At 53.8% G+C, this 21,411-nt stretch overlaps 11 protein-coding genes and 1 non-coding gene across 12 annotated transcripts; 6 read left to right on the top strand and 6 right to left on the bottom strand.

Moving 5' to 3' along the window:
- Nucleotides 1-320: 320 nt before the first annotated feature.
- J4E88_005037 (uncharacterized protein) lies at nt 321-1,044 on the top strand (the record flags this gene model as incomplete). The annotated part of the gene is made up of 2 exons (XM_049398678.1): nt 321-494; nt 547-1,044. The coding sequence occupies 2 exons, from the start codon at nt 321-323 to the stop codon at nt 1,042-1,044; spliced, it is 672 nt and encodes a 223-aa protein (XP_049255358.1).
- A 63-nt stretch (nt 1,045-1,107) lies between these two features.
- Nucleotides 1,108-2,809, bottom strand: J4E88_005036 (uncharacterized protein; the record flags this gene model as incomplete). Its single annotated transcript, XM_049398677.1, has 2 exons — nt 1,108-1,911; nt 2,549-2,809. The coding sequence occupies 2 exons, from the start codon at nt 2,807-2,809 to the stop codon at nt 1,108-1,110; spliced, it is 1,065 nt and encodes a 354-aa protein (XP_049255357.1).
- Nucleotides 2,810-3,228: 419 nt separating this feature from the next.
- Nucleotides 3,229-4,017, bottom strand: J4E88_005035 (uncharacterized protein; the record flags this gene model as incomplete). Its single annotated transcript, XM_049398676.1, has 1 exon — nt 3,229-4,017. One exon carries the CDS (start codon nt 4,015-4,017, stop codon nt 3,229-3,231), a length of 789 nt encoding a protein of 262 aa, XP_049255356.1.
- A 211-nt stretch (nt 4,018-4,228) lies between these two features.
- On the top strand, nt 4,229-4,314 carry J4E88_005034. The gene has a single exon. It is a non-coding gene; the product is annotated as a tRNA-Tyr (tRNA).
- Nucleotides 4,315-4,646: 332 nt separating this feature from the next.
- J4E88_005033 (uncharacterized protein) lies at nt 4,647-7,150 on the top strand (the record flags this gene model as incomplete). Its single annotated transcript, XM_049398675.1, has 3 exons — nt 4,647-4,698; nt 5,175-6,613; nt 6,659-7,150. 3 exons carry the CDS (start codon nt 4,647-4,649, stop codon nt 7,148-7,150), a joined length of 1,983 nt encoding a protein of 660 aa, XP_049255355.1.
- A 1,256-nt stretch (nt 7,151-8,406) lies between these two features.
- On the top strand, nt 8,407-10,197 carry J4E88_005032 (uncharacterized protein; the record flags this gene model as incomplete). The annotated part of the gene is made up of 1 exon (XM_049398674.1): nt 8,407-10,197. The coding sequence occupies one exon, from the start codon at nt 8,407-8,409 to the stop codon at nt 10,195-10,197; it is 1,791 nt and encodes a 596-aa protein (XP_049255354.1).
- A 946-nt stretch (nt 10,198-11,143) lies between these two features.
- J4E88_005031 (uncharacterized protein) lies at nt 11,144-12,671 on the bottom strand (the record flags this gene model as incomplete). The annotated part of the gene is made up of 4 exons (XM_049398673.1): nt 11,144-11,602; nt 11,652-12,279; nt 12,436-12,463; nt 12,620-12,671. 4 exons carry the CDS (start codon nt 12,669-12,671, stop codon nt 11,144-11,146), a joined length of 1,167 nt encoding a protein of 388 aa, XP_049255353.1.
- A 386-nt stretch (nt 12,672-13,057) lies between these two features.
- On the top strand, nt 13,058-14,027 carry J4E88_005030 (uncharacterized protein; the record flags this gene model as incomplete). The annotated part of the gene is made up of 3 exons (XM_049398672.1): nt 13,058-13,084; nt 13,131-13,147; nt 13,199-14,027. 3 exons carry the CDS (start codon nt 13,058-13,060, stop codon nt 14,025-14,027), a joined length of 873 nt encoding a protein of 290 aa, XP_049255352.1.
- Nucleotides 14,028-14,678: 651 nt separating this feature from the next.
- On the bottom strand, nt 14,679-15,611 carry J4E88_005029 (uncharacterized protein; the record flags this gene model as incomplete). Its single annotated transcript, XM_049398671.1, has 3 exons — nt 14,679-15,454; nt 15,504-15,528; nt 15,585-15,611. 3 exons carry the CDS (start codon nt 15,609-15,611, stop codon nt 14,679-14,681), a joined length of 828 nt encoding a protein of 275 aa, XP_049255351.1.
- A 163-nt stretch (nt 15,612-15,774) lies between these two features.
- On the bottom strand, nt 15,775-16,147 carry J4E88_005028 (uncharacterized protein; the record flags this gene model as incomplete). The annotated part of the gene is made up of 2 exons (XM_049398670.1): nt 15,775-15,983; nt 16,060-16,147. 2 exons carry the CDS (start codon nt 16,145-16,147, stop codon nt 15,775-15,777), a joined length of 297 nt encoding a protein of 98 aa, XP_049255350.1.
- Nucleotides 16,148-16,578: 431 nt separating this feature from the next.
- J4E88_005027 (uncharacterized protein) lies at nt 16,579-17,675 on the top strand (the record flags this gene model as incomplete). Its single annotated transcript, XM_049398669.1, has 4 exons — nt 16,579-16,645; nt 16,727-16,781; nt 16,839-17,179; nt 17,251-17,675. The coding sequence occupies 4 exons, from the start codon at nt 16,579-16,581 to the stop codon at nt 17,673-17,675; spliced, it is 888 nt and encodes a 295-aa protein (XP_049255349.1).
- Nucleotides 17,676-18,124: 449 nt separating this feature from the next.
- J4E88_005026 (uncharacterized protein) lies at nt 18,125-19,738 on the bottom strand (the record flags this gene model as incomplete). Its single annotated transcript, XM_049398668.1, has 1 exon — nt 18,125-19,738. One exon carries the CDS (start codon nt 19,736-19,738, stop codon nt 18,125-18,127), a length of 1,614 nt encoding a protein of 537 aa, XP_049255348.1.
- Between the last annotated feature and the right edge of the window lie 1,673 nt (nt 19,739-21,411).

The raw sequence follows: 21,411 nt of genomic DNA, 5'->3' as shown, positions 1-21,411 counted from the left end.
TTGAATTCGACATGGTAAAGGCTGGATCTGACCGGAAACGACGAAGAAGCTTTGGAAATGATGTAAAGCGCTCTTCAGGACGCCATCTTGATTGGTTGTGTGGTTGTATGCGGTGTGTTTGAACAGCTGGAGTTTTGGAGATGGGCGTTACATGTCTGTAAAGGGAATAGCTCTTGACGCGTGCTGCAAGGCACAAGCGCAGGCCACAGCGACAGCGACAGCTTGATGACATGACACACGACACAATGTGAGTCTTAATCAGCGCACAGTACAGCCGGCAATGGCTCGATATTACTTTCTCGTTCCGCACGCTCGCGACGATGGTGGTGGTTGACCCGCAGATATTCGCGAGGACTGAACGCCTGCTGCTGCGGCCGTTGCGCCTCGAAGATGCAGAGGACGTATTATTGATGCGGAAGCATCCGGAAGTTATGAAACATACGTCTCTTCTACCTTCAGATGACCTCGAAGGCACGAAAGCATGGATTCAAGGTGTAAGCCGACTACCCTATACAATTCATCTGGACGTATGCTAACCGTCTGCAGTGTCACCAGGTTGAATGCAACTGGAACTTTGCAATCGTCCTCCTAGCGCCACACGAAGGCCCGCACGTCATCGGCTTGATAGGAGCAGTCCGCGCCCCAGAGATTGGCTACATGTTCAACGCCGAATACTGGGGACGAGGGTACGCTACCGAAGCGTTGGAAGCGTTCATGCCCTTGTTCTTCGAGCATTACTCGGGCCGTGATATCGCGGACTATGTGTCGGAAGACTACGGACTAGGCACATACAATGGCAAGGCAAACAACGGACGGGTAGAGGGAGATGGGAGGAACAACAGGAACAGGCTGGCACCGAGGTACGACTTCGCGGAGGCACATACAGATACCGAGCTGGCAGCTAGTCAGAATGTCTTGACAAAGGTTGGCTTCAAGCTACATGAGAAGAGGGAGAACGACTTTGACAATCCTGTTCTGGGCATGAGGTCGACTTATATCTACAGGATGTACAGAGCTGCCGCTGAAGCAAAGCCTCCTAGGTAGACCCGGAAGGGCCGAATGTCTAGACAAGCTACCTACGCTTATACCATGTGTTCGTCTGTGGCATCACCAAAGCGCCTTGACTCTTGTGTGCTCCCACCCATCTCCCGTCTTGTCTCGAAACCGTTCTGCAACCTCAAAAGCTGTAGTATCTGATTCTTTGATGCCCTTTCTTTTCTTGGTCCGTTCCATATCACTGTCACTGGATTCGTCGTCACTAGACGGAGTCACGATGTTTCCTAGCATCTTCCGTAGCCTTGGGTCATCTTCGATTTCGGGACCAGCATCGCTATGTTCTTCTGCTGCGACCTCGGGATCGTCAGTTTGATGGGTAACGTGCTTCTCGGTATAGACTTGGGCGAAGTAATCTACCGCTGGTGTGGTAATCATGGGCTGTGTAGATGACATAGTGGCGGGTAGTGGTGGAGAGTCACCAAGCTTGTGGCGCCAATGAGGTATCTTCCACCTCGACTGCTGGTGACGTGCATTGTCTGGGGTCTCGGGCACATCGTCGAAATAGTCCCGTGTGACGATGAGATCTCCTCGTCCGCAGGCACGCATCATGCCCTCTTCCGAGGAAGCGGGGCCCCAGTTGGAATTTGGTGTAACAGAGGTGCGTCGTACCTCAGGGATTTGGAAGGTGTAGGTAAGAATACTGCCAATCGACGGGTCCGAGGGGTGACGTTTCCCGTCATGTGGGCTTTCGACAGGTATTTCTTCTTCTATGTCTGCTTCTACTTCAATGCACAGAGCAGACTGGGTATGCCTGAGACGATGTAACGAGGGTATACGTTGAACGGGCTGGGAACTAATCTTTTGGCGTTCCGCGCGATTGTCCGACTTGTCCTCAAATTGTGTTCGTTCTTGCTTCTTTTGTTTCGAAGTCGTGCGACTAAAAAATATGGTGTCATGTCTTCGCCGATAGTTCTTCGGTACTGCTGCCTGACATATCAGTTTGGAGAAGAACCCGGGTTCAGATGAGGAGCTGGAGCTTTCTCGTGATAAGGGGCTCCGTGAGTCTTCACGTGTGGTTATCGCTGGCGGCCCATCTGTCCATCCGCTCGCAGTGAAGTGTGGTATATAATCGCTGCTTTGCTTGCGTATCTTACGCCTCTGACTGACGTATTGCGCCAGCTTCTCTTCGGTAGAAGGCCCCGTATAAAGCCCAGGCCAAGATTCCGTCTCGGAAGGTGGGCGGGCTTGGTGACCGGCGGCTGGAGAATACCGGTGATGAGAATGTGACCGCAGGGCTGTTACGAATCTTCTCTCTTTGCGCGGCTGAAACAGTGGAATATGATTTGCGCTCGAAGGGGGTGAGAGGGTATAGCACGCTGCTAGCAACTGCAAAGCGATGAGTTGGAGAATCGTCTCGCAGGCGACGATGTTACTCTGAGAGACATCTGTCATCATTTTGTCGTCATGAAGTTGTTCGAGTAGTTGGTGTGCAGTTGGAAGTGTCTGTATCTGTCAGTTTGAAGAGCAGCCCGCTTGGCTGAGAGCTGCTAACGCGACGAGGCTGCTGCGCCCGAGGCGCCCAGAACTCATCACATTCTTGTGACTGCATCCAGTCTCCGATCTCTCTCGTGATTCTTGCTTCTGATTTCGCAGATGGGATGCTGTCGTTCGGTGTGTCTTGAGCGTAGTCGTCATTGAGCCGGGTGACGTATCCACCATCTTTACCAAACAGCCAGTGTAGGGACGTGTCGGTGATGTCTAGAGACTGTTCTGGAATGATGCCGACACTCAGTCTGTCTAGCTTTCGCTGCATCGGGATGGGTAAAGGTAGAGTATGCGTAGGGAGCAGGATGATAGATCAGGTATGAGATAATAGAATGTGGAGGAGACGTGACCGTAGAGCTAGTCCATTGAAAGCACGTCTGAAGAGGTAGCCATGTGCGGTCTAGAACAAAGGTGCCTCGAGCTTCCTTTTTGGTGGCAGGTACGCTGATGGGCGGCGTGGCAAGTGCACCTAAGTAGATCTTACGCGGTGACAGGACCTCACTCTTGCGGATACTGCAGCATACCGCTTTATCCTACTACGCTTAGAATTCATCGAGCCATCTTCTTTCGTCGGCATACGCTTTGAGATAGCCCTCCTCACTCGCAAGGGTGTTTCGCGACTTGCTTGAATGATGTAGCACGTGGTGGTCCTACCTCCTTCGGCCATCCATCGCTTTCGCATACATCTTACGTGCCGCCCATGACCAAGTCGCCATGTGCTTGCGAGGTACCGATTCCTGCATTGGCGATCCCAGTTGTCGCCTTTTCTGCCACTAGACGCGAGCCCTCTGAAGTCTTCGAGATTGCCAAGCGCGACTTCTCTCCTCTCTTGGCTTTGGCCTCATTTAGCCTGGCAAGGAAGCTCGACGAAGCGGACGAGGCCTTTTCGTTGCTGGAATGCTGAGCGTCTGACATGTTGTTTACGCTCGTTGTAGCGCCCTGGTTGCCGTCTGGAGCAGGCGCGACCTCTGCTGCCTGTTGCGTATTACTAGCGTCATCGAAGAGATCCTCGCGCGGTCGCAGACGTCCAACTTTGGCTACCAGCTTTGCGGACCCCAGAGCCAATAAGTCAACCGACGGTAGGGATCGCAGCGTTTCTGACTGAGTGGCAGAGTTTGCATTCGGCTTCACGAAGAACATGTCGGTTCCGACGGTCGAGGTCCAATGGCAACTCAGCAACTGGCCGTTGTACATGACCAGTGGATTTGGCGTGTGGAGGCCAACGATTTGGACTTCGCCCATGGTTGCCGTCTCTTGTCCATCGTTGCTGTCGGCGGCGAACTCGGCTGGTTGAGCTCGAGCGGCATTCAGTGCGCGCAATCGGCTCTTAAGCAGAGTCGGATGGCCTGGTCTACCCTGCGAGACCATGGGAATTTGCGCTGCAGGCACATTGGACAAGTCGAGCGGAATGTAGAAATCTTCTGTCTCATTATCGTCGTATTCGTACTCCCACTCATCCTCCTCAGGCGCGGCCATGATTAGCGGCGTTGTTGTGCGTTGGCGCGGGTTGAAGGATCGCAAAGCTAGCAGTGGTGGGGCCGGGTGAGAGAAGGGTGCAAATTGGTCGTCAACTAGAGGGGTTCGACTTGCACGGAAGCATCAGAGCTGGCAAATGTGGGTGAGATATATATGCATATGCTGCCCATTTCTCCATCGAAAAACCAAGCACGACTTCGTTTGAAGTATTCTCCCCGTAGCTCAGTTGGTTTAGAGCGTCTGACTGTAATATCTGCTGTTATCAGAAGGTCCCTTGTTCGACTCATGGTGGGGAGATCGTTCTTTTTTGGCGTTCCGTCGCGAGGTTGGCGGAGACCACTTCTTTTGCCTGTGTGATGATCATGAGCAGATAGGTGATTCTGCTATGTTCGGGAGTCGTGTTTTTGCGCGTTGTGGCAGGCTCAGAAAACAACAGACACAGTCCTCTACGCCACCCTTCGCCAGATGACTGAACCTTGCATTCACTACGAAGTGGCAGGGACATGCAACAAGCCACAGCTAAGACTAACTTCCCCATGGTGTGGGTGTGCGATTGCTGCAGGCCGTGCCTGGGAGCCAAGTTGCGAGCCGCATGGCTGCCGAGGTCCCCGCGGCGTCTGGAACCAGGGATGACGACGTGTGCCCAGCCGGCAGCTGTGCTACATGCATCAAACACCAAACGTACGCGCCACCCCAATGCCAACTACTGTCGCGCTGCCTGTTCCATTATCGCACTGAGTGTTTGCTCACATTAGCAATTCGACACCTTCTCAAGCCGGGTTCTTGCACGCAATCGGCTGGCCACGGCCGTCTACTCGCATCAGTAAGTGTCCTTCCGCCTATGTCCGGCCATGTTAGAGCATTCCAAGTCATCATGACCTTTCCGCTACCTCCGCGCCCTCCCCGCTTTTCCCTACACCATTAGCCCATTTCAAGCCTCTTTGGACTGTGCGATGGCCGCTCTACTGTCGATCAGGCCAGTCGCGCCCTGCACTTGCCGTGTCCGGCATCACATAGCTCTGTCGACTATCGGATCTTGGGCCACGCCTGCCGTTTTGTCAGCCATCCGGCAGTATCGGCTTCAGATCTTTCCTACCTCGAGCCAAATGTCTCCTACTTTGCCTGTTCGAGCCTGTGAACAGAAGCTAACCAGTCAGTGCCCATCGTTCCATACCTCCAGCATGGCGGAGGGCAGGTCCCACTGCAGGCGGCCCTTCCGTCATCGCTTCCGTCTTCATCCATACCTTCAATAGACGTACCTGAGTACACTCCGATAGTAACATATTCTCCCGATTCTCCGACCGAAGTCCCAGACGCTGCGCAGGACGCTGCTCACTCCCACTTCCTACCTACCATCGATATTCCTACGCAGCATTCTTCCCAAACGAAACCATCTGAAGAGGCTACTACATCTCTCGCTGGTACCGACGACTCGTTAACCGAGGAAGACGCTCAGATGAAGGGCAGGAAACCCGCCATCGCTGCTGCGGGTACCTTCTTTGGCTTGTTCTCGTTCTCGCAACTATACCAAAACGTTCTTTTCGAAAGCCTGACCCCCTCGAGCGAACGCGCAGACGAAGCGGCCTGGGTCGCGTCGTCTCAGTCATGGGTAGACCGGAAGGCCTGCAATTGGTTCGGCATGTGTGGCCTGGCGCATCTGAACAAGGCGCAATGGACCACACAGACTGTGAAAGCGCAGAGCCAGAGGACAACGGAAGATGGAAAGGAGGCCAAGGTCAACTTGACCGACTTCTGGAATGATGCGCGAAACATTCCAGGTGATTACAAACCGTTGGAGCAACTCGAGATACCGCAATACGTGATAGACCACGCGCCGCTCATCCACCTCTTCTCAGGAGAAGAGTACTGGCCAGGCGACATGGCAGAACACTTGATTCACACAACACCACATCTGAACTATACGCCTCTGCAAGCATCTAGCGACCACCCGAACATTAGTGATCTTGGTGACCTTAACAAGTGGGGACGGTTTGTGTACCTCCAGAGCGATGACAACGTCGAGGACCGCCCGTCCTGGCTGGGTGCGGATTACAACATACCCAACGCGCCGAATGATGGAAATGACGACGATGACGACAAAGAGTATCACAAAGTGCCTGGACATCTCACGGAGGACAAGAATGGCGAAAAGTCAAGCTGGTGGCATGTCGGTGCTGGCGATACTAGGGATCGAGGTGGCATCCGGCCAGATCCCACAGCTCCCGGTCTACCAGTCCCTTCGGAATTGCCCGAAGGCGAAGAGCTTGTTGATGACGATGATAAACACTGGCGATCAGAGCTGCGTTATGCTCGACGCAGCTTCACTGGCAAGAAAGTCGTCGGTGGTCGAAGTGATGCGCCCGTACCGCTGGTTGTTGTAGACAAGGGTGATGGTGTGGTGGACGCTTTCTGGTTCTTCTTTTATAGTTACAACCTTGGTAACGCTGTCTTCAACATTCGTTTCGGCAATCACGTTGGCGACTGGGAACATACTGTGGTCAGGTTCCAGCATGGCGAGCCCAAAGCGGTGTTCTTTAGTGAACACAGCTTTGGAGAAGCGTACACCTGGGACGCTGTAGAGAAGAGTGGACAGAGGGTAAGTTCAATGTCTCAACACCGTAAGCGACACTAACATATCTAGCCCATCGGCTTCTCTGCTACCGGTACCCACGCCATGTACGCTACGGAAGGTGTACATCCGTACGTCTTGCCTGGTGGCATTCTCCACGACGTCACAGATCGGGGCCCTCTCTGGGACCCTGTCATGAACATGTATTCATACAAGTACGACTACCGATCCGACCGCCTTGTCGCATCGAACCTCAACCCGCGCGCACCTACCTCGTGGTTCTACTTTGGAGGTCACTGGGGCGATAAGTTCTACCCACTCAGCGACCCCCGACAATATCGCTTCTTGGGCCAGTACCATTACGTCAATGGACCACTTGGTCCCCGCTTCAAGAATCTAGGGCGGCAGGAAATTTGCCAAGGCAACGGCGAGTGTGTGCTTAAGGGACGTCCCGGGGAGAAATCTAGGATCACAAAGAGGTGGGTGAACATTGGCGAGGGCGAAGAGATGAATGAGGAAGATGCAAAACGCGTCTTCGGCACAGAGTATGATTCGGCGTCTTGAAGATGCGATGACGAGGATATGACATTATTGATAGCGACCTTTTGTTGACACTCATTGTATAGCTGCACGGCGTTTGTGGCATCTGTACTATACCTGAATAGCGTCGTTCGATACCTACGTAACACATACGTGCTTGTTCATTTTACAGAATTTTTCTCCCCTGTTGGCGGTGGAACTGAGTGACTCAATAGGCAAGTCGTCTCGCGACAGAATCTGCAGAGACGTGTTCCTTGTCATGCTTGGAGTACATTCACTTGTACTGCTGCGTTGGGTAAGTCTAGCGGGCGAAAGCGGGCGACAATCGCCGAATCGGGGCGATGATCGGAGAGGACAACATTCGGGGCATGACTGACGTGACGCGAAATGTTCGCAGCATTTTCGGGCGGTGGAATGTGTATGGCGCTTCATAATGGAGGGAGTCTGGCTCGGGCCTTGACGAAGGTTTTTCGGGATCATGTCATGTTCGTGATGAGAATAGCTTGCGACTGCACCTTGCCCGGTGCCGCACGCAGATCTGACAGTCTTCTAGCGTAAGGGGTGGAGGTTGCGAATCCATGAGCGAATATCGCATGCACGATTGCGTGACTGAGCGACGGCTAGAAAACGTCGCTGGCCCTTCTTCGGTTTCGCAGAGTCAGAGGGCAGGAAACATGGCGCGAATCAGTAATCGTTGGCTCATCACATCATCATCAGAGGGTGCGGCGTGTGTAGTTGGCATTTGTGGGACGCCGCGGGGGTGCTCTAGCTGCTAAAGCGGGCCTCGCTGGTTATCTCTTATCAGGGAAGTTCACCTCAGGGTCGCTGAACACGCATCTCTATTCTTGTAACCCTCGCCGCATGCAAGACGCAGGTCAGCCTCCCTTCCACATCTCTGTCGCCTTGCAAGGACGCTGCCTCTCCTATATCGCCTGTCTCCCGCGTGTTTCATTTATCTCTGGTAGACTCGTCACATCTTGTTTTACCGCACTTGCGCCTGATCACCCGCCGCCTGCAGTAGTAGCGTGTCCCTAGCGCACGACATACTGGGCATCATACACTCGTCCCCTCCCACCGCTAGAAGTAGTGGTAAACGTCGCAACGAGGCATGAGGCCAACACGACGATAAGGAACACACCGCCCCCAACGCGACGCGTTGATACTATTCCATAACCTCACAATTTATCCTATCTGCCCGACGTCCACGTGCCTTGCCCGAGCACTTGACTCCTCCATCGCCACTACCGTATACGTCGCGGCACACTTCAGACTACTACACCATGGCTTTCATACAGCAGCACAGACCGCAGCCCGGAAGGCAGATATCCTACCAAGCACCAGAACCCGCGACCGAACCCGCGACTACCTCATTACAGGCCAACAGACCTCTTGATCAATCAGAGGAATGGGTCCTGTTCTCGCCGACCGCGCCTTCTGCTACCACTCGCACCCACACCACTTCGACCGACCGAACTCCACGGACAGCTGGCCTGTCACGCTTCAGCGAGTTTGGCTCGCTCGAGACTGCTGCGCGGTCCGAACAAGATGATGGTGCTGGCTCATTTCTTGGGACGGAAGAGGAGCTGGACAGCCTGGATGATGGCCTACACGCGTTCCATGAGCCATCGGAATATGGTGCGCCAGTAGGCAGGCTGCAAGAGAGCGGTGATACTGTGCTACCAACCCATGACGGACTGGGCGAGTTCAAGCCGAATGCGACTATGCAGGAACACATGTGGCAGTTCGAGCGACAAAAGCGACGAGCACCCAGACGGCGATCCAGTGTGCAGCGGCACCTTTCGGTCCTCGACGACCATGAGGATACGAACACGGAACACGAGAAGCGACAGCGCATTGAGAGGTGGAGGCTTGAGCAAAGTAAAGCATTACTGGAAGAGATTGAAAAAGAGACAAGGCGGAGGCGGCGAATGAGCATGGTCAGCACGGGAGCGAGTCGGGTTGATGCGCAAAAGGAGGCAACGGGCACAAAACCGCCTACTGCACAGTCTGTGTCGGATGTGCAGAGTGAATCTTCCGAGGAAGGCACGGAGAATCTATCATTATGGCAACGGATAACGAGGCGGGTGATCAGGGATCTGATCGGTCTGGACGAAGACACACTCTCAGTCATTTTTGGAGAGTCTTTACCTGATGAGGCTGCCACACCTACGCCCGGAACGCCTGCCGAGTTCTCAGCAGACAAAGCTCTGCAAGACGCAGGTATCGACGCGTCCAGGTATTCAGATGATACCTGGCAGACGAAGCTGCTTGAGAGGGTAGCTCAGGAGTTGGGAACGTTGGTAAATCAGCTTTCTGAGCACCCAGGAGCCTTCTCCACGTACCAGCGGACACAATCAGTACCAGACTACGCGGGTCTTACACCAGTATTATCAAACACGACAGTCGCATCCGAACCCCTATCTTCGAAAACCGCCAGCTCACAACCGACCACTTCTCCCGCCTCAGCTCAATTCGCACCCACCTTTCCCGCGCAAACCTCACACACCTACAGCGAAGCATCATTATGGGGTATCGAAGAAGAACCTACCGAGACCGAAGCCACAACCTCATCCCACATCCCTCCTGCCTCCACCACAAACATCGCCGACGAGTTAGCGCGAGAGCGCGAGTACTGGGAACGCGACATCGACGTCAAAATGATCTTCAACTTCCTGATGAAACGCTTCTCCTCGCGACGCCCTAGTATCCCCTTATCTTCGCAAACCATTCCCCCACCACAACCCCTCCGCACCGCCAGCGCTCCTTCCACAACCACAAACGACAACCTCAGCTCCGCCCGCCGAGCAGCCATCATCCGCCAACACCACCCTTTGGTAAACCGGACGACGACCGATAGCAGACTCCCCACGTCGTCCGCGCCTCACTCGAGGGAGTCACGGCGCTTCGCTACATACTACGCGCCCCCGACCGGTGGCAGCAAGACTAAACTCAGGAGTAGCTCTAGTTGCGCCAGTCAGAGTACCAAGAAGAGCAAGAGAAGCGGTGGGTCATCGAGAAATTACTGGGATCTTGGTGGCAGTGTGGGTAGCGGGAGTGTTGTTGGTGGCTGAGGTGAGATGGAAGATGAGATGAGATGAGACTAGATATGGACGGACGATTACGATTATTACCCTTTTGGCATTAGAATACCTTTATGAGCATGGCAGTCGCAAGAGCATAGATTATTGGAGTCGGTTTGGATGGCCCTTTTTTACATGGCTAGTGTCGCTGCTGGATAGAGCGGCGAAGGAACGGTTTCTACTCTCTCACCTTGGCTACAAATCAGAATATCACTATTAGATCTTTTTCAACTCACTTGTATAAATACATTCTTACTCATTGTCATTGTCTTTGGGAGTAGACTCAAGCGAGTGGTCATTGAAGCCTCATGTTAATGTAGGCTCCAAAGGCCTCTACTATCACAGAGCATGTCATTGCTGGAATCTATTGTAGCAGGCAACGCGTTTACTGTTTCCTTGATGGAGGTGGACAAGTCATCATGTAGCGCACAACCTCACATCATAGAAACACAAACACATGAATACGTCGGTATAGCACCATGCTACCCGCGCCGAAGTCAAAGACCCCGGCGCAGACACGCTGGCACTTGATTGATTCTCCCTATATCCCATCCTCCCCAACCACTACCAACTTCGCGAACTAGTGCGCGAAACGACCTCACGTACGTGTTGACAACGTACTGCGGTCCAACAATTGTTGAAGCTCTGTATATCTACAGCCTGCCCTAGGCCGATCTAGATGAAAAGGAAATCCGCATAAGAAACTTTTGGAAAGTACAAACGGGCTGGTATCATGTGGGTATAGTTGTAATGCCCTGTGGACGCCGTTGAAACACTTGTTGAAAAGGCTCATTTACCCGCCTCCCAAAGATATGCAAATCTTTCTCACTCACTGACTGCGCGACGGACGCATTTGTCGTCGCGTTTATTAACTTTGAAAACGGTTGAGCTGAAGTTGATTCAAGCCCACCTTTATGTCTTAATCAAGGCGTTAGAATTAGAACTTGAGCTCCTTGGGCTTCTCCCATGTGAAGTCCTGGTTGGTGAAGTGACCGTTCTTGGCGGTCTGGAAGTAGATTGGGTTGATGAGGTTGAGCTCCTTGACGATGACACCGGGGCGGAGGTCGAAGTTGCTCTTGACAATCTCGACGAGCTCGTCGGAGGAGCGCTCCGAGGTGCCGTATGTCTCGACGAAGAGGGAGAGGGGCTCGGCGACACCGATGGCGTAGGACAGCTGCACGAGTGCGCGGCGAGCGAGCTTGGCCTGAACCAGGGACTTGGCGATCCAGCGCGCAAGGTACGCGGCGGAACGGTCGACCTTGGAGTAGTCCTTTCCGGAGAAAGCACCACCTCCGTGGGCACCCCAGCCACCGTAGGTGTCGACGATGATCTTACGTCCGGTGAGACCGGCGTCACCCTGGGGACCACCGATGATGAAGAGACCGGAGGGTTGGATCTGGCTATGTTAGTATGCTGGACAAACGTATCGAGGTTTGTGAACATACGTGGTAGACGGTCTTGTCGTCGAGCATCTTCTCGGGGATGACCTTCTTGATGATCTTCTCCTTGATCTCCTCACGGAGCTTCTCGGTGGTAATGTCCTCGCTGTGCTGGGCAGACACGACGACAGTGTCAACGCGGAGAGGAACGACGGCACCGCCATCGTGGGCGTACTCAACGGTGACCTGAGTCTTGGTGTCGGGTCGCAGCCATGGCAGAGAGCCGTCCTTGCGGGCAGCAGTCATAGCCGAGTTCAGTTTGTGGGAGAGGAGGACGGTAAGAGGGAGGAGCTCGGGGGTCTCGTCGGTGGCATATCCGAACATGATACCCTGGTCTCCGGCACCGAGCTTCTCAAGAGCCTCCTCGTAGTGGAGACCCTGAGCAATGTCGGGCGACTGCTGCTCGATAGCAACGAGGACGTTGCATGTCTTGTAGTCGAAGCCCTTGTCGGAGCTGTCGTAGCCAATGTCCTTGATGGCACCACGGATGATCTTCTGGTAGTCGAGGTGGGCCTTGGTGGTGATCTCACCGAAGACCATGATCATACCGGTCTTAGCGGCGGTCTCGCAAGCGACCTTGGAGAGGGGGTCCTCCTTGAGGCAGGCATCGAGGATGGCGTCCGAGACTTGGTCGCTGGCACACAGTCAGATATGTCCCGAAGAAGATGTGGAGAAAGTCCCGGTTTCAGCAGGTGGGGGATGCCGTCTATCGCGCCGAGCGTTACGTGTCTTTTCGCGCACCGAACAACGGCCCTGGAAGCAATTGAAGGACTGGAGGAAGCGTACGTACCAGATCTTGTCAGGATGACCCTCGCCGACTGGAAAAGTGAAGATACAAAGTCAGTAAATGTCTCACACCCAGGATATCACCGCACAGCGATGACCAGCAAGATGGAGCTTCTGGAGTGTAGCCGCGACATACCAGATTCCTACTAGCTATCAGTAATAATTTAAACAGTTTGCATAAGGGTGACCTAAAGATGTGAAAAGGAAGGTGCTCTTCGGGTTGCCATTGGGGACAGTCATGATGGCGGTCGTGATAAAGAGGCGATCGTTGGGTGATAGTTTGAAGACTTTCGACTTATGTACGGGAGGATGAGGGGGTGAAGGGCGTGGAGCGAAGTTGGAGGTTGGAGGGGTGATTTATCTGCAGCAGAGATATGCCGAAGAACGCTGAGAAAAAATGGGCACCTACGGCCCTAGCTCACCATCGCGCCATGCGCTCTCTACCTGTTAAGGTTCAGGGCCCGTTGTCTGTCCAATGAGACACGCTCCCCACATCTCTCTCACCGCCGTTCAAGACGCTAGGGCTCATGGCAGAAAAGGTTCCCGCCTGCAAGCACCGAACGTTAGTTCAGTAAAGCCGAACATTGGAATGACGCGCCAGATCAACTGAGAGCTCAACCGTGACGATGAGCAAATACGGAACCTTGGTTATGGTATGTGAATCTTTCTCTGGGGAAGATTCTAGACTAACAATAAAAGGGCCCAGCGGGCGCCGGGTGCGTAGTCCCTGCCACTGTTGATACGACTGAAGTTAATAATCTTTGAAGGAAGTCAACCTTCTGTACCGCTTTAATACAGCATCTACAGAATAGCAAACGCCCCTGCTTCTACGTAAACCTCGACCCCGCCGCCGAAGAATTCGCCTTCGAGCCCGACCTCGACATCAAAGACCTCATCAGCCTCGAAGATGTAATGGAAGAAATGAGCCTCGGCCCCAACGGCGGGCTGATCTACTGCTTCGAGTTCCTCATGGAGAATCTCGACTGGCTCACCGACCCCCTCGAAGAAGTCACCGAAGACTACCTCATCGTCTTCGACATGCCTGGCCAAATCGAACTCTACACACACGTACCCATACTACCGGGCTTGGTCAAGCACCTCATGACGGGCTCCCTCAACATCCGCATGTGCGCCGCGTACCTCCTCGAAGCGACGTTTGTTATCGATCGGCCGAAGTTTTTCTCTGGTACACTGTCTGCCATGAGCGCTATGATGATGCTGGAGATGCCGCATATCAATATACTGAGCAAGATGGATTTGGTCAAAGGGCAAATTGCGAAGCGCGACCTCAAGCGCTTTGTTGATGTCGATGCGGATCTCATTGAGGACGATCCCGCGCGCAAGAAGCATACGCCGGAGGAGGAGAGGAAATACAAAGACCCGGCGTCGACTGAGAGTCTAATGAGCGGGTCGTCATTTCATAAGCTCAACAAGGCTGTCGCGGAGCTTATCGATGGCTTCAGCATGGTCTCGTTTCTCAAGCTGGACGTGCAGGATGAGGACAGTTTGGGTGCGGTCCTGAGTTACATCGACGACGCCATCCAGTTCCACGAGTCGCAAGAGCCCAAGGAACCGAAGGATATGGAAGTCGAGTGATTTTCACATCCCAAAGTGTTTGCATTCAAGGTGTTTTGGCTACGGTGGGCATATTTGGCATTTGCGGGCGTTTACGATTCACGCAGGCTGGTGCATACATGGGCGGTGGGGGTGACGGACAAAACGAGCAGAGATACGATACCCAATACAAAGAACAATCACGAGTATTCACCTAGTGCACTACGTTGATCAGAATTATACGAGATGCACCATTGCATTTACGGAAGTACGTGTGTTCGGGGGGAACGGCTTATTTGTATAGTATTACCCGAAACACGGCGCATTATGTACCCCTCGCATCAACGTACAGTACGGTGCAGGTGGTACCTCAGCACAAGGCCTCGGTATCTGCCTCCTGTATACGTGTATGTCCGGATCATAACCTGGCGCAATCTAACAAACGACTCCCAAAAGTTTCTTGTCGTCGTCCGGCGGCTCGGGATACGTTCGGAGCCGCGCGGTGCTCGACTGAAGCGAAGAGAATACGGCGCTCGTGTCCCTACGCTTCACGAATGTATATCGTTGTACATTAGCGCCGCCGTTTCCGATCCCTTCTCGTATGCTGTCAGCCTTCTTTGTGCCAACTCATGTGTAGGATCCGTGACATCCGCGACTCAAGGCATCGGTGCAGTGAGCTTGCATCACGCAATCTCACCTGCGCCGGCTCCTATCACCACTAGCCTGCTGCGCAGCCTGCTGAGCGGCCTCGTGCCCCAGCTCACCACGCAATGCCTTGAGCTTAGCCTCTACCTCTTCCTTCTTCTTCGCCTCTTTATCCAACTGCCTCTCCACATCCTCCATCTTCTGCTTGAAGAAGTCCTGCAGCGCCTGCTCTTGTTCCTGGCTGAAAGGAACCTCGTCGGCACCCTTCTCCGGCAGTTGGGCGCTGCGCTCGCCGTTGGGCAGACCGCGTCTGAGCCTGCCGTTCGCACCGAGCGAGGCTTTCTTAGAGCCTCCCTTGCCGGCGGGTATGAGGTAGTTCCACTGGTCTTCCGATGTGAGGGCGTCGAAGAGGGCTTCGGTGGGCTCGTTAAACTGCACCACTTCGAGGAACTCGGAGCGCACGCAGCCTGTTCGCTCCTGCTCTGCTTGCATCTTTTCGTCACCATATTTCTCTAGTTGCAGAAAGTGTTGTCGGTATTGCGCCTTCTCGCCGGAGATGGGCTGGAAGTGCAGTCTTATGTCGATGTTGAAACCTCCCCATCCTGTCTCGGTCACCTCGAATGGTGGCTTCTCTACCATGCGCAAAGGATTCTCGTAAGTGTTAAATATTTTGAACGATACTTTGTTCAGCCAGGCTCGGATGTCGGGGTCGCCGTCGGGTACGCGCACGTATACGGTCCAGCGCTTCGTGTGGTCGTCGGGTACGCCCTTGGGGCGGTCGGGGTGGCCTACTGGCGGCAGCTGCCAGGCTTCGGAGCCGATTACTGCGCAGAATGAGTATATGATTTGCACATGGGTTGTGCTGCGGCTTACTGAGGTTGCGACTGATGCGCTTGTTCTGCCCATCATCAGTATGCGCCTACAGCTGTATCGGGGCGGCCGACTTGCCTTGACGCGCTTATTTGAGGCGGGCGCAGGCATCTTGTAAGTCGTATGGAATGGAATCAGCAGACACGGTCTTGTATGTTTTGTGGAGTGGTTTGCGCAAATGATAAAGTCGTGTATTCTGTCAAAGGTCGAGCTACGACTGGCACCGATATGCAGGCACGCAGGCTAACAGCTAATCCTTGTAAGCCCGCCCCGCCTACTTGTCCTGGCCCTTTCCACCTCCCTTCTCGTCCCTCGTCCTCTGGTTGTACAATTTCTCTTGCTTTCCAGCGTTCGGCTTTCCTTCGATCCTGTCTAGCGAGTCCTCGATCAGCCCAATATGACCGCGTAGCGTTCCTTCTATCTCGTCCAAGCGCGCCTCCTGCTCCTCCTCCATGTGGTCCAGCTTCTTCGTCACCCGAGATCCTGTAGAATACAACGGTTAGAAGAACAACATTACGCGCTTTATACTGGGAGTAGGATTGAAGGGAGTGTGCAGTACCAAGATATGTCGCGAAACCGGCTACAACGGTGAGGTTTGTGCCTACGAGAACGAGGTCGTTCTTGAAGAGGTTTCTGAAGGCTTGCATGATAGCTTAGTATATGGATGTTGGTTCCGTCTGGAAAGATGCGAAGTACAAGCCAGTAGTCACAATAGCATATTGCATTTGGCTCTGGCAGAGGGCTCCCGTACGCTAATATGAAGCGTCATGACGACATGGACTTTCTTTCTACTGGTCAGGAGTGCGAGTGCGACGTGCGTTACAACGCCATAGTGCTAATAACAGGTTCATCCTGTCTAGTCCATATGTATGTCTTGTGGAAATATGCCTTGACATGGAGCAACGACGCGACCTACATGCAAGACGCGGAGGTGAACAGCATCTCCGCATATCCCTGTTCGATCTTACGCGACAGACGCGAAGTGGAGTGACATCAGCACTCGTCCCTTTCCATCAGCCATTGCTCTAGCAGACAACATTTTGACCATCTGTCTGATCAACCACCACACAACACAACAATGGCCTCAACAACAGCACAAGCTGCAAAGAAGAAACTCGTGGTATGCGGCGGCAATGGCTTCTTGGGTATGCAATTGAGGAATTCCCCCGAGCTAGCTCGAGCAATAGCTTTACACCAGCACGACAGCTAGCTAACGTAGCAAACAGGTAGCCGGATATGTAGAGCAGCAGCACATAGAGGCTGGAGCGTAACCTCAATCTCGTACGCCCTTCCAATTCCACTCCAAATCAACTCAATCCTCTACTAACACCCTCCCAGACGCTCCGGCACACCCCACTGGTCCTCCGTCTCCTCGTCGCAAACACCACCCGACTGGTCCGAGAAGGTCTCATGGCAGAAAGGCGACATCCTCGACCCAGAATCCTACACAAAACATCTCGAAGGCGCAGATGCCGTAATACACAGCATGGGCATACTGCTAGAAGCGGACTACAAAGGCGTAATTAGCGGACGGGAGAGCCCAATCAAAGGACTACAACGCGCCTTCAGCAGCACCAAGGCCGGAACACAGAATCCGCTCACACGGAAGGAGGGGGAGAAGTTGAGGCCGCAGGAGAGCGATGGGCAGCTTACGTATGAGATCATGAATCGGGATACTGGTATGTTGGCGCTGGTGTTGCTATCGACTTCACAACTGGCGCAAATGACTGACTATCTTGTGTTCAAACAGCCGTTTCCCTAGCCCAAGAAGCCTCTACCCGCAAAGCCCCAACCTACCTCTACATTTCCGCCGCAGCCGGTACACCCATCCTCCCCGCACGCTACATCACAACGAAACGCGAAGCCGAGTCCCTCATCGCCTCTACCTTCCCTACCATGCGATCCATCTTCATTCGAGCGCCTTTCATGTACGATAGCAGCCGTACATTCACGCTCCCCATTGCGGCAGCAGGCGGCGTGGCTGCCATGATAAACAGCGCGGTTGGAGGAAGGCTGACATGGCTCATGGGCGCGGGTGGAATTAAGCCACTGAAAGCGGATCTGGTGGGTGAGGCGGTTGTAGAGGCACTGGAAGACGAGGATGTTAGGGGCCCGGTTGAAGTACCGGAGATTGAGAAGTTGGGTACGAGGGCGTGGAGGAAGAACATGCTATGAACATAAACGAAGAATTCGGATACATGATTGAGTAATATTCTATTCATGGTACTTCAACAACTTCGAGCGCATCTATCTAGCGCACTGGGGTAGACTCTGAACATTTGTGCTCGACGAGGTCTGCTACGAAGCAGCTTCCCTTTCTTGAGCCGTACCCAGGACCCTGGCCTGCACATGGTAGCATGTACCTCTGGGATATATCGGAATCTAAACACGACTCAGGGAAGTCGAACTTCTGCGTAGTGGGGTCTGAAGCAGCGCTGTAAGGTGGCTTTTCAGGCACTTGGACGGCAATACTGCGTTGGCCTAGTGCACTACTCTTCCTTATGACCCTTCTGTGTATGCCGCGTGTGAGCCAGGACATTTGCCTGTATACAGTGGCTGCACTTGCACGCACTTGTGCACTCCCCGCTGTCGCGAAAAGACTGCAAGCCATATGACATCTACGCTCACTTCTTCTTATGCCCACCGCCGTTCACCAACTTCTTCTTCATATGCTTCGGCATCTTCTCCTTCCTCTTCTCGCGCTTCTCCTCCTTGATCGCCTTCTTATGCGCCACCTTCTCGTCATGATCGACATGCTTCTTTCCGCGGCTGGGGCCCTTGTCGAAGATACTCTGATCAACCTCAGATCCTGAGCTACCATCGTCAGACTCAGCATCTGAAGCATCAGAGCCGTTGTTGACGACGTTGTCGGCAAGAAGGGCTTGGTAGGGAAGGTCGGAGGCACCACCGGCGTTAACGAGTTCGGCGTCGCGCTCGATGTCGTAGACCTGTTCGAGGGTTTGGGGGATGTATTGGTTGCGGAAGACGTCGTCGTCTTCTTCTTCCTTCTTACGTTCCTCTTCGGTTAACGGCTCTTTGTTTAGGAGGGTGCGGATGCTCTCTTCCATCTGCGTCTGCTCCTTGACAGTCTTCGCTCCTGCCGCGCTGGTGATGTAGGCATAAGCCTTGCGCTCACTCAGCGTCTCGACGTTGCGGGAGCGGAAGAAGTCAGATACGTTCTTGACATCCATGCGCAGGAACTCGAGAGAACGAGGATGGTCGTGTTCGACGGCTTGAGAGACATCGATGATCCACTGCTTGCCCTCGTGGTACAAGACGTTGTACTCGCTCAGATCAGCGTGGACAAGACGGCATGTCTGGTACATGATGCGCATGTACGCTAGCATCTCGAGATATAGACTTGTCCACTTCGCATCCTCTTCCTCTGCTGTGAGACCCTCGAAGCGCACGTCCTTCAGACGGGGCGCTGCCTTGCCTTTGCGGTCACCGACGAAGCCCATAACAAGGACGTGGTTCCGCAGCGCATGAGCCATTGGTGATGGAATGCCTGCGTCGTGTATCCTAGCCAGATTCCTGCGCTCCTTGTCTGCCCACATTCGTACCATGGCGCGGTTGTTGCTCTTGTTGTATCCTTGCCTGAAGCGGAACTCGCCCTCGACGTACTTTGCGCGGTCCTTGAAGACGAGAATGGACGTCTTATAAACCTTGACAGCACGGTGGATGGGGTCCGTATCCTCCTCTGGCGCTTCGGTCATGGCATGGTATACGTTGGCTTCTTTGCCCGTGGAGATGACACCGTGAATCTCTGAGATTACGCCGCGGTTTATGAGTTGCAGCAGGATCATCTGCGTCCTCCGATCCAAAACTTGTTCGGTTGTCGCGCGGTCTGCCTTGTCCTTGTCCCTTGCGTTGCCCCCAGACGCACCCGTCATGCGCCCGGTGAGGCGAATCTTGCCCGCATGCTTCGCGAGGGAGGCGACTTGGTCATCGATGGAGGCGTTTGTGTTGGCGGACGGCTTCTGCGGATTCGACTTGGGCTTGTGATCGTCTGGGATGTTCGTATCGTTTAGCTTTCGCTGGCGGTTGTAGGCTTTGGTGTAGTCGTGGTGGTCGCCGGATATTAGTTCTGGCACTATTTCGTCTTCGTCTTCGAAAAGGTCGTCAATTTCGTTATCGTCATCGTTGGTGGGCGTTTCGTTTGTGACGGGCTCTTCGACATGGTCAACTTCTTCATGCTGTTGCTGTGGCAGCTCTACTCCTCCGTCGGTTGTGGCCATTTTGGTTGTATGTGGAATGTTTACAGGTTCTGAAGGATCGGCATGGGTATGTATATTTCGTCACACGTGAAATTCGAATAATTCTGCCACCGAGGGGCAACGGCGGGGCGAGCCCTGGAAGGCGGTGTAGCGACGAGTCACGTGCCGATAGTGAGCCCGCCAGTGAGCTTCGGCTTCAGTTGTGAATCTTGGTAGCCAGAAAAAAATCAAGTGAAAAGCTTACTAGCTATTTCTGGGTAGCGCCCCGTCTACACCTGCATCTCACATGTCTGGCACCGGGCGTCGGAGCGACTGCGCCGCCTACCAAACTGCACCTGTCAGACATGCCCCTTTGCAACCTCTCCGCGCGTCCGATGCGCCGACATGTTTGCAACCGGCCGTTGGAGAGACGTCATTGATAGACGGATGATCGCCAAGATTAGATAGGAGAGCGCGCATCGCTCCAGCTGTCAGGGCTGCCCAGGTGCGCATCGCAATGACGGGAAACGTCAATCCCTCCCACTTGCTGGGCGCAGCGGCACAGCCACACCCACGCGGCCGGCCAACTCCCAAAGCATAAGAATTAGTTGCTGGGAAGAAGAAACATGAGCCAGATGATGCCAGGCACTTCTCCATTCTGATAGGCGCCTGCGGCGTCGCCGCCAGAACGGGCTCCGCGGCTCGACTATCCTGACACGCCCTAGTCTCCACAGACGGCTGGTGAAACACTTCAGGAGAGCCATCACGACCATTCAGGTCTACGCAGCGCTTGAACTGGAGACATGTTGCATGGGCTTGAGAAGCCGCATGGACTTCGGCCGCTGGCCGCTGATGCGCGTCCTGGCGCGCAGGGGAGATTGCTTCGTATAGCATTTCGTGACTTTTAATAGTCGGTGCTCCTCTGACACGCAGCACTGGCCTGCACTCTTTGTCTAACCTTTCATACTTCACACTCTCTCAGTCGATTCTCTGGACGCAGGTCGACCTCAGTCACTACATTCTTTTCAACGCTCGCTTGCGAAGCACTACATTCCTTAACACCACTCTACGCATTGTTGACATTGTGTCTTGCGTGTGAAACGATTCCGTACAGCACATCTCGGACGACTACTTCTTTTTGCCTTATCAACTTATCTCGAACAACTAGACTTTACCGAGATATTCACCATGCATTTCTCCACATACACTACCGCGAGCGTGCTGGCTGCTTTGGCCACCGCTCAGACCTTCACCGATTGCAACCCCATGGAGAAGAAATGTCCTAACAACCCTGCCATGCCTCAGAATTGGGAGACAGACTTCACTGCCGGAAAGGACGCTATCAAGGGATGGAAGCAGACTGCCGGTGAACTGAAGTATGGACCCGAGGGCGCTGAGTTTACTGTTGCCAAGAAGGGTGATGCTCCCACCATTGGATCCGAGGCCATGCTTCACTTTGGATACGTCGAGGTCGTCATGAAGGCAGCTCCCGGCGTTGGCATCATCTCCTCCATTGTCCTCCAGTCTGACAACTTGGATGAAGTCGACTGGGAATGGATTGGTGGTGTAGACAGCCGTGTACAGCAGAACTACTTCGGCAAGGTATGTGGATACAATGTGTACCTGTTCTATTAAGAAGACTAACACCAGCCAGGGCAACACTACCACCTACGATCGCATGATCGAGGCCGATGCACTCAACAACCAGAACGAGT

Source organism: Alternaria novae-zelandiae (assembly GCF_023758075.1).
Source record: "Alternaria novae-zelandiae strain BMP 2774 chromosome Unknown scaffold_9, whole genome shotgun sequence".
NCBI classification, from domain to species: domain Eukaryota; kingdom Fungi; phylum Ascomycota; class Dothideomycetes; order Pleosporales; family Pleosporaceae; genus Alternaria; species Alternaria novae-zelandiae.
The sequence above is the reverse complement of the archived record's forward strand: the minus strand, read 5'-3'. Positions and strand labels throughout refer to the sequence as shown.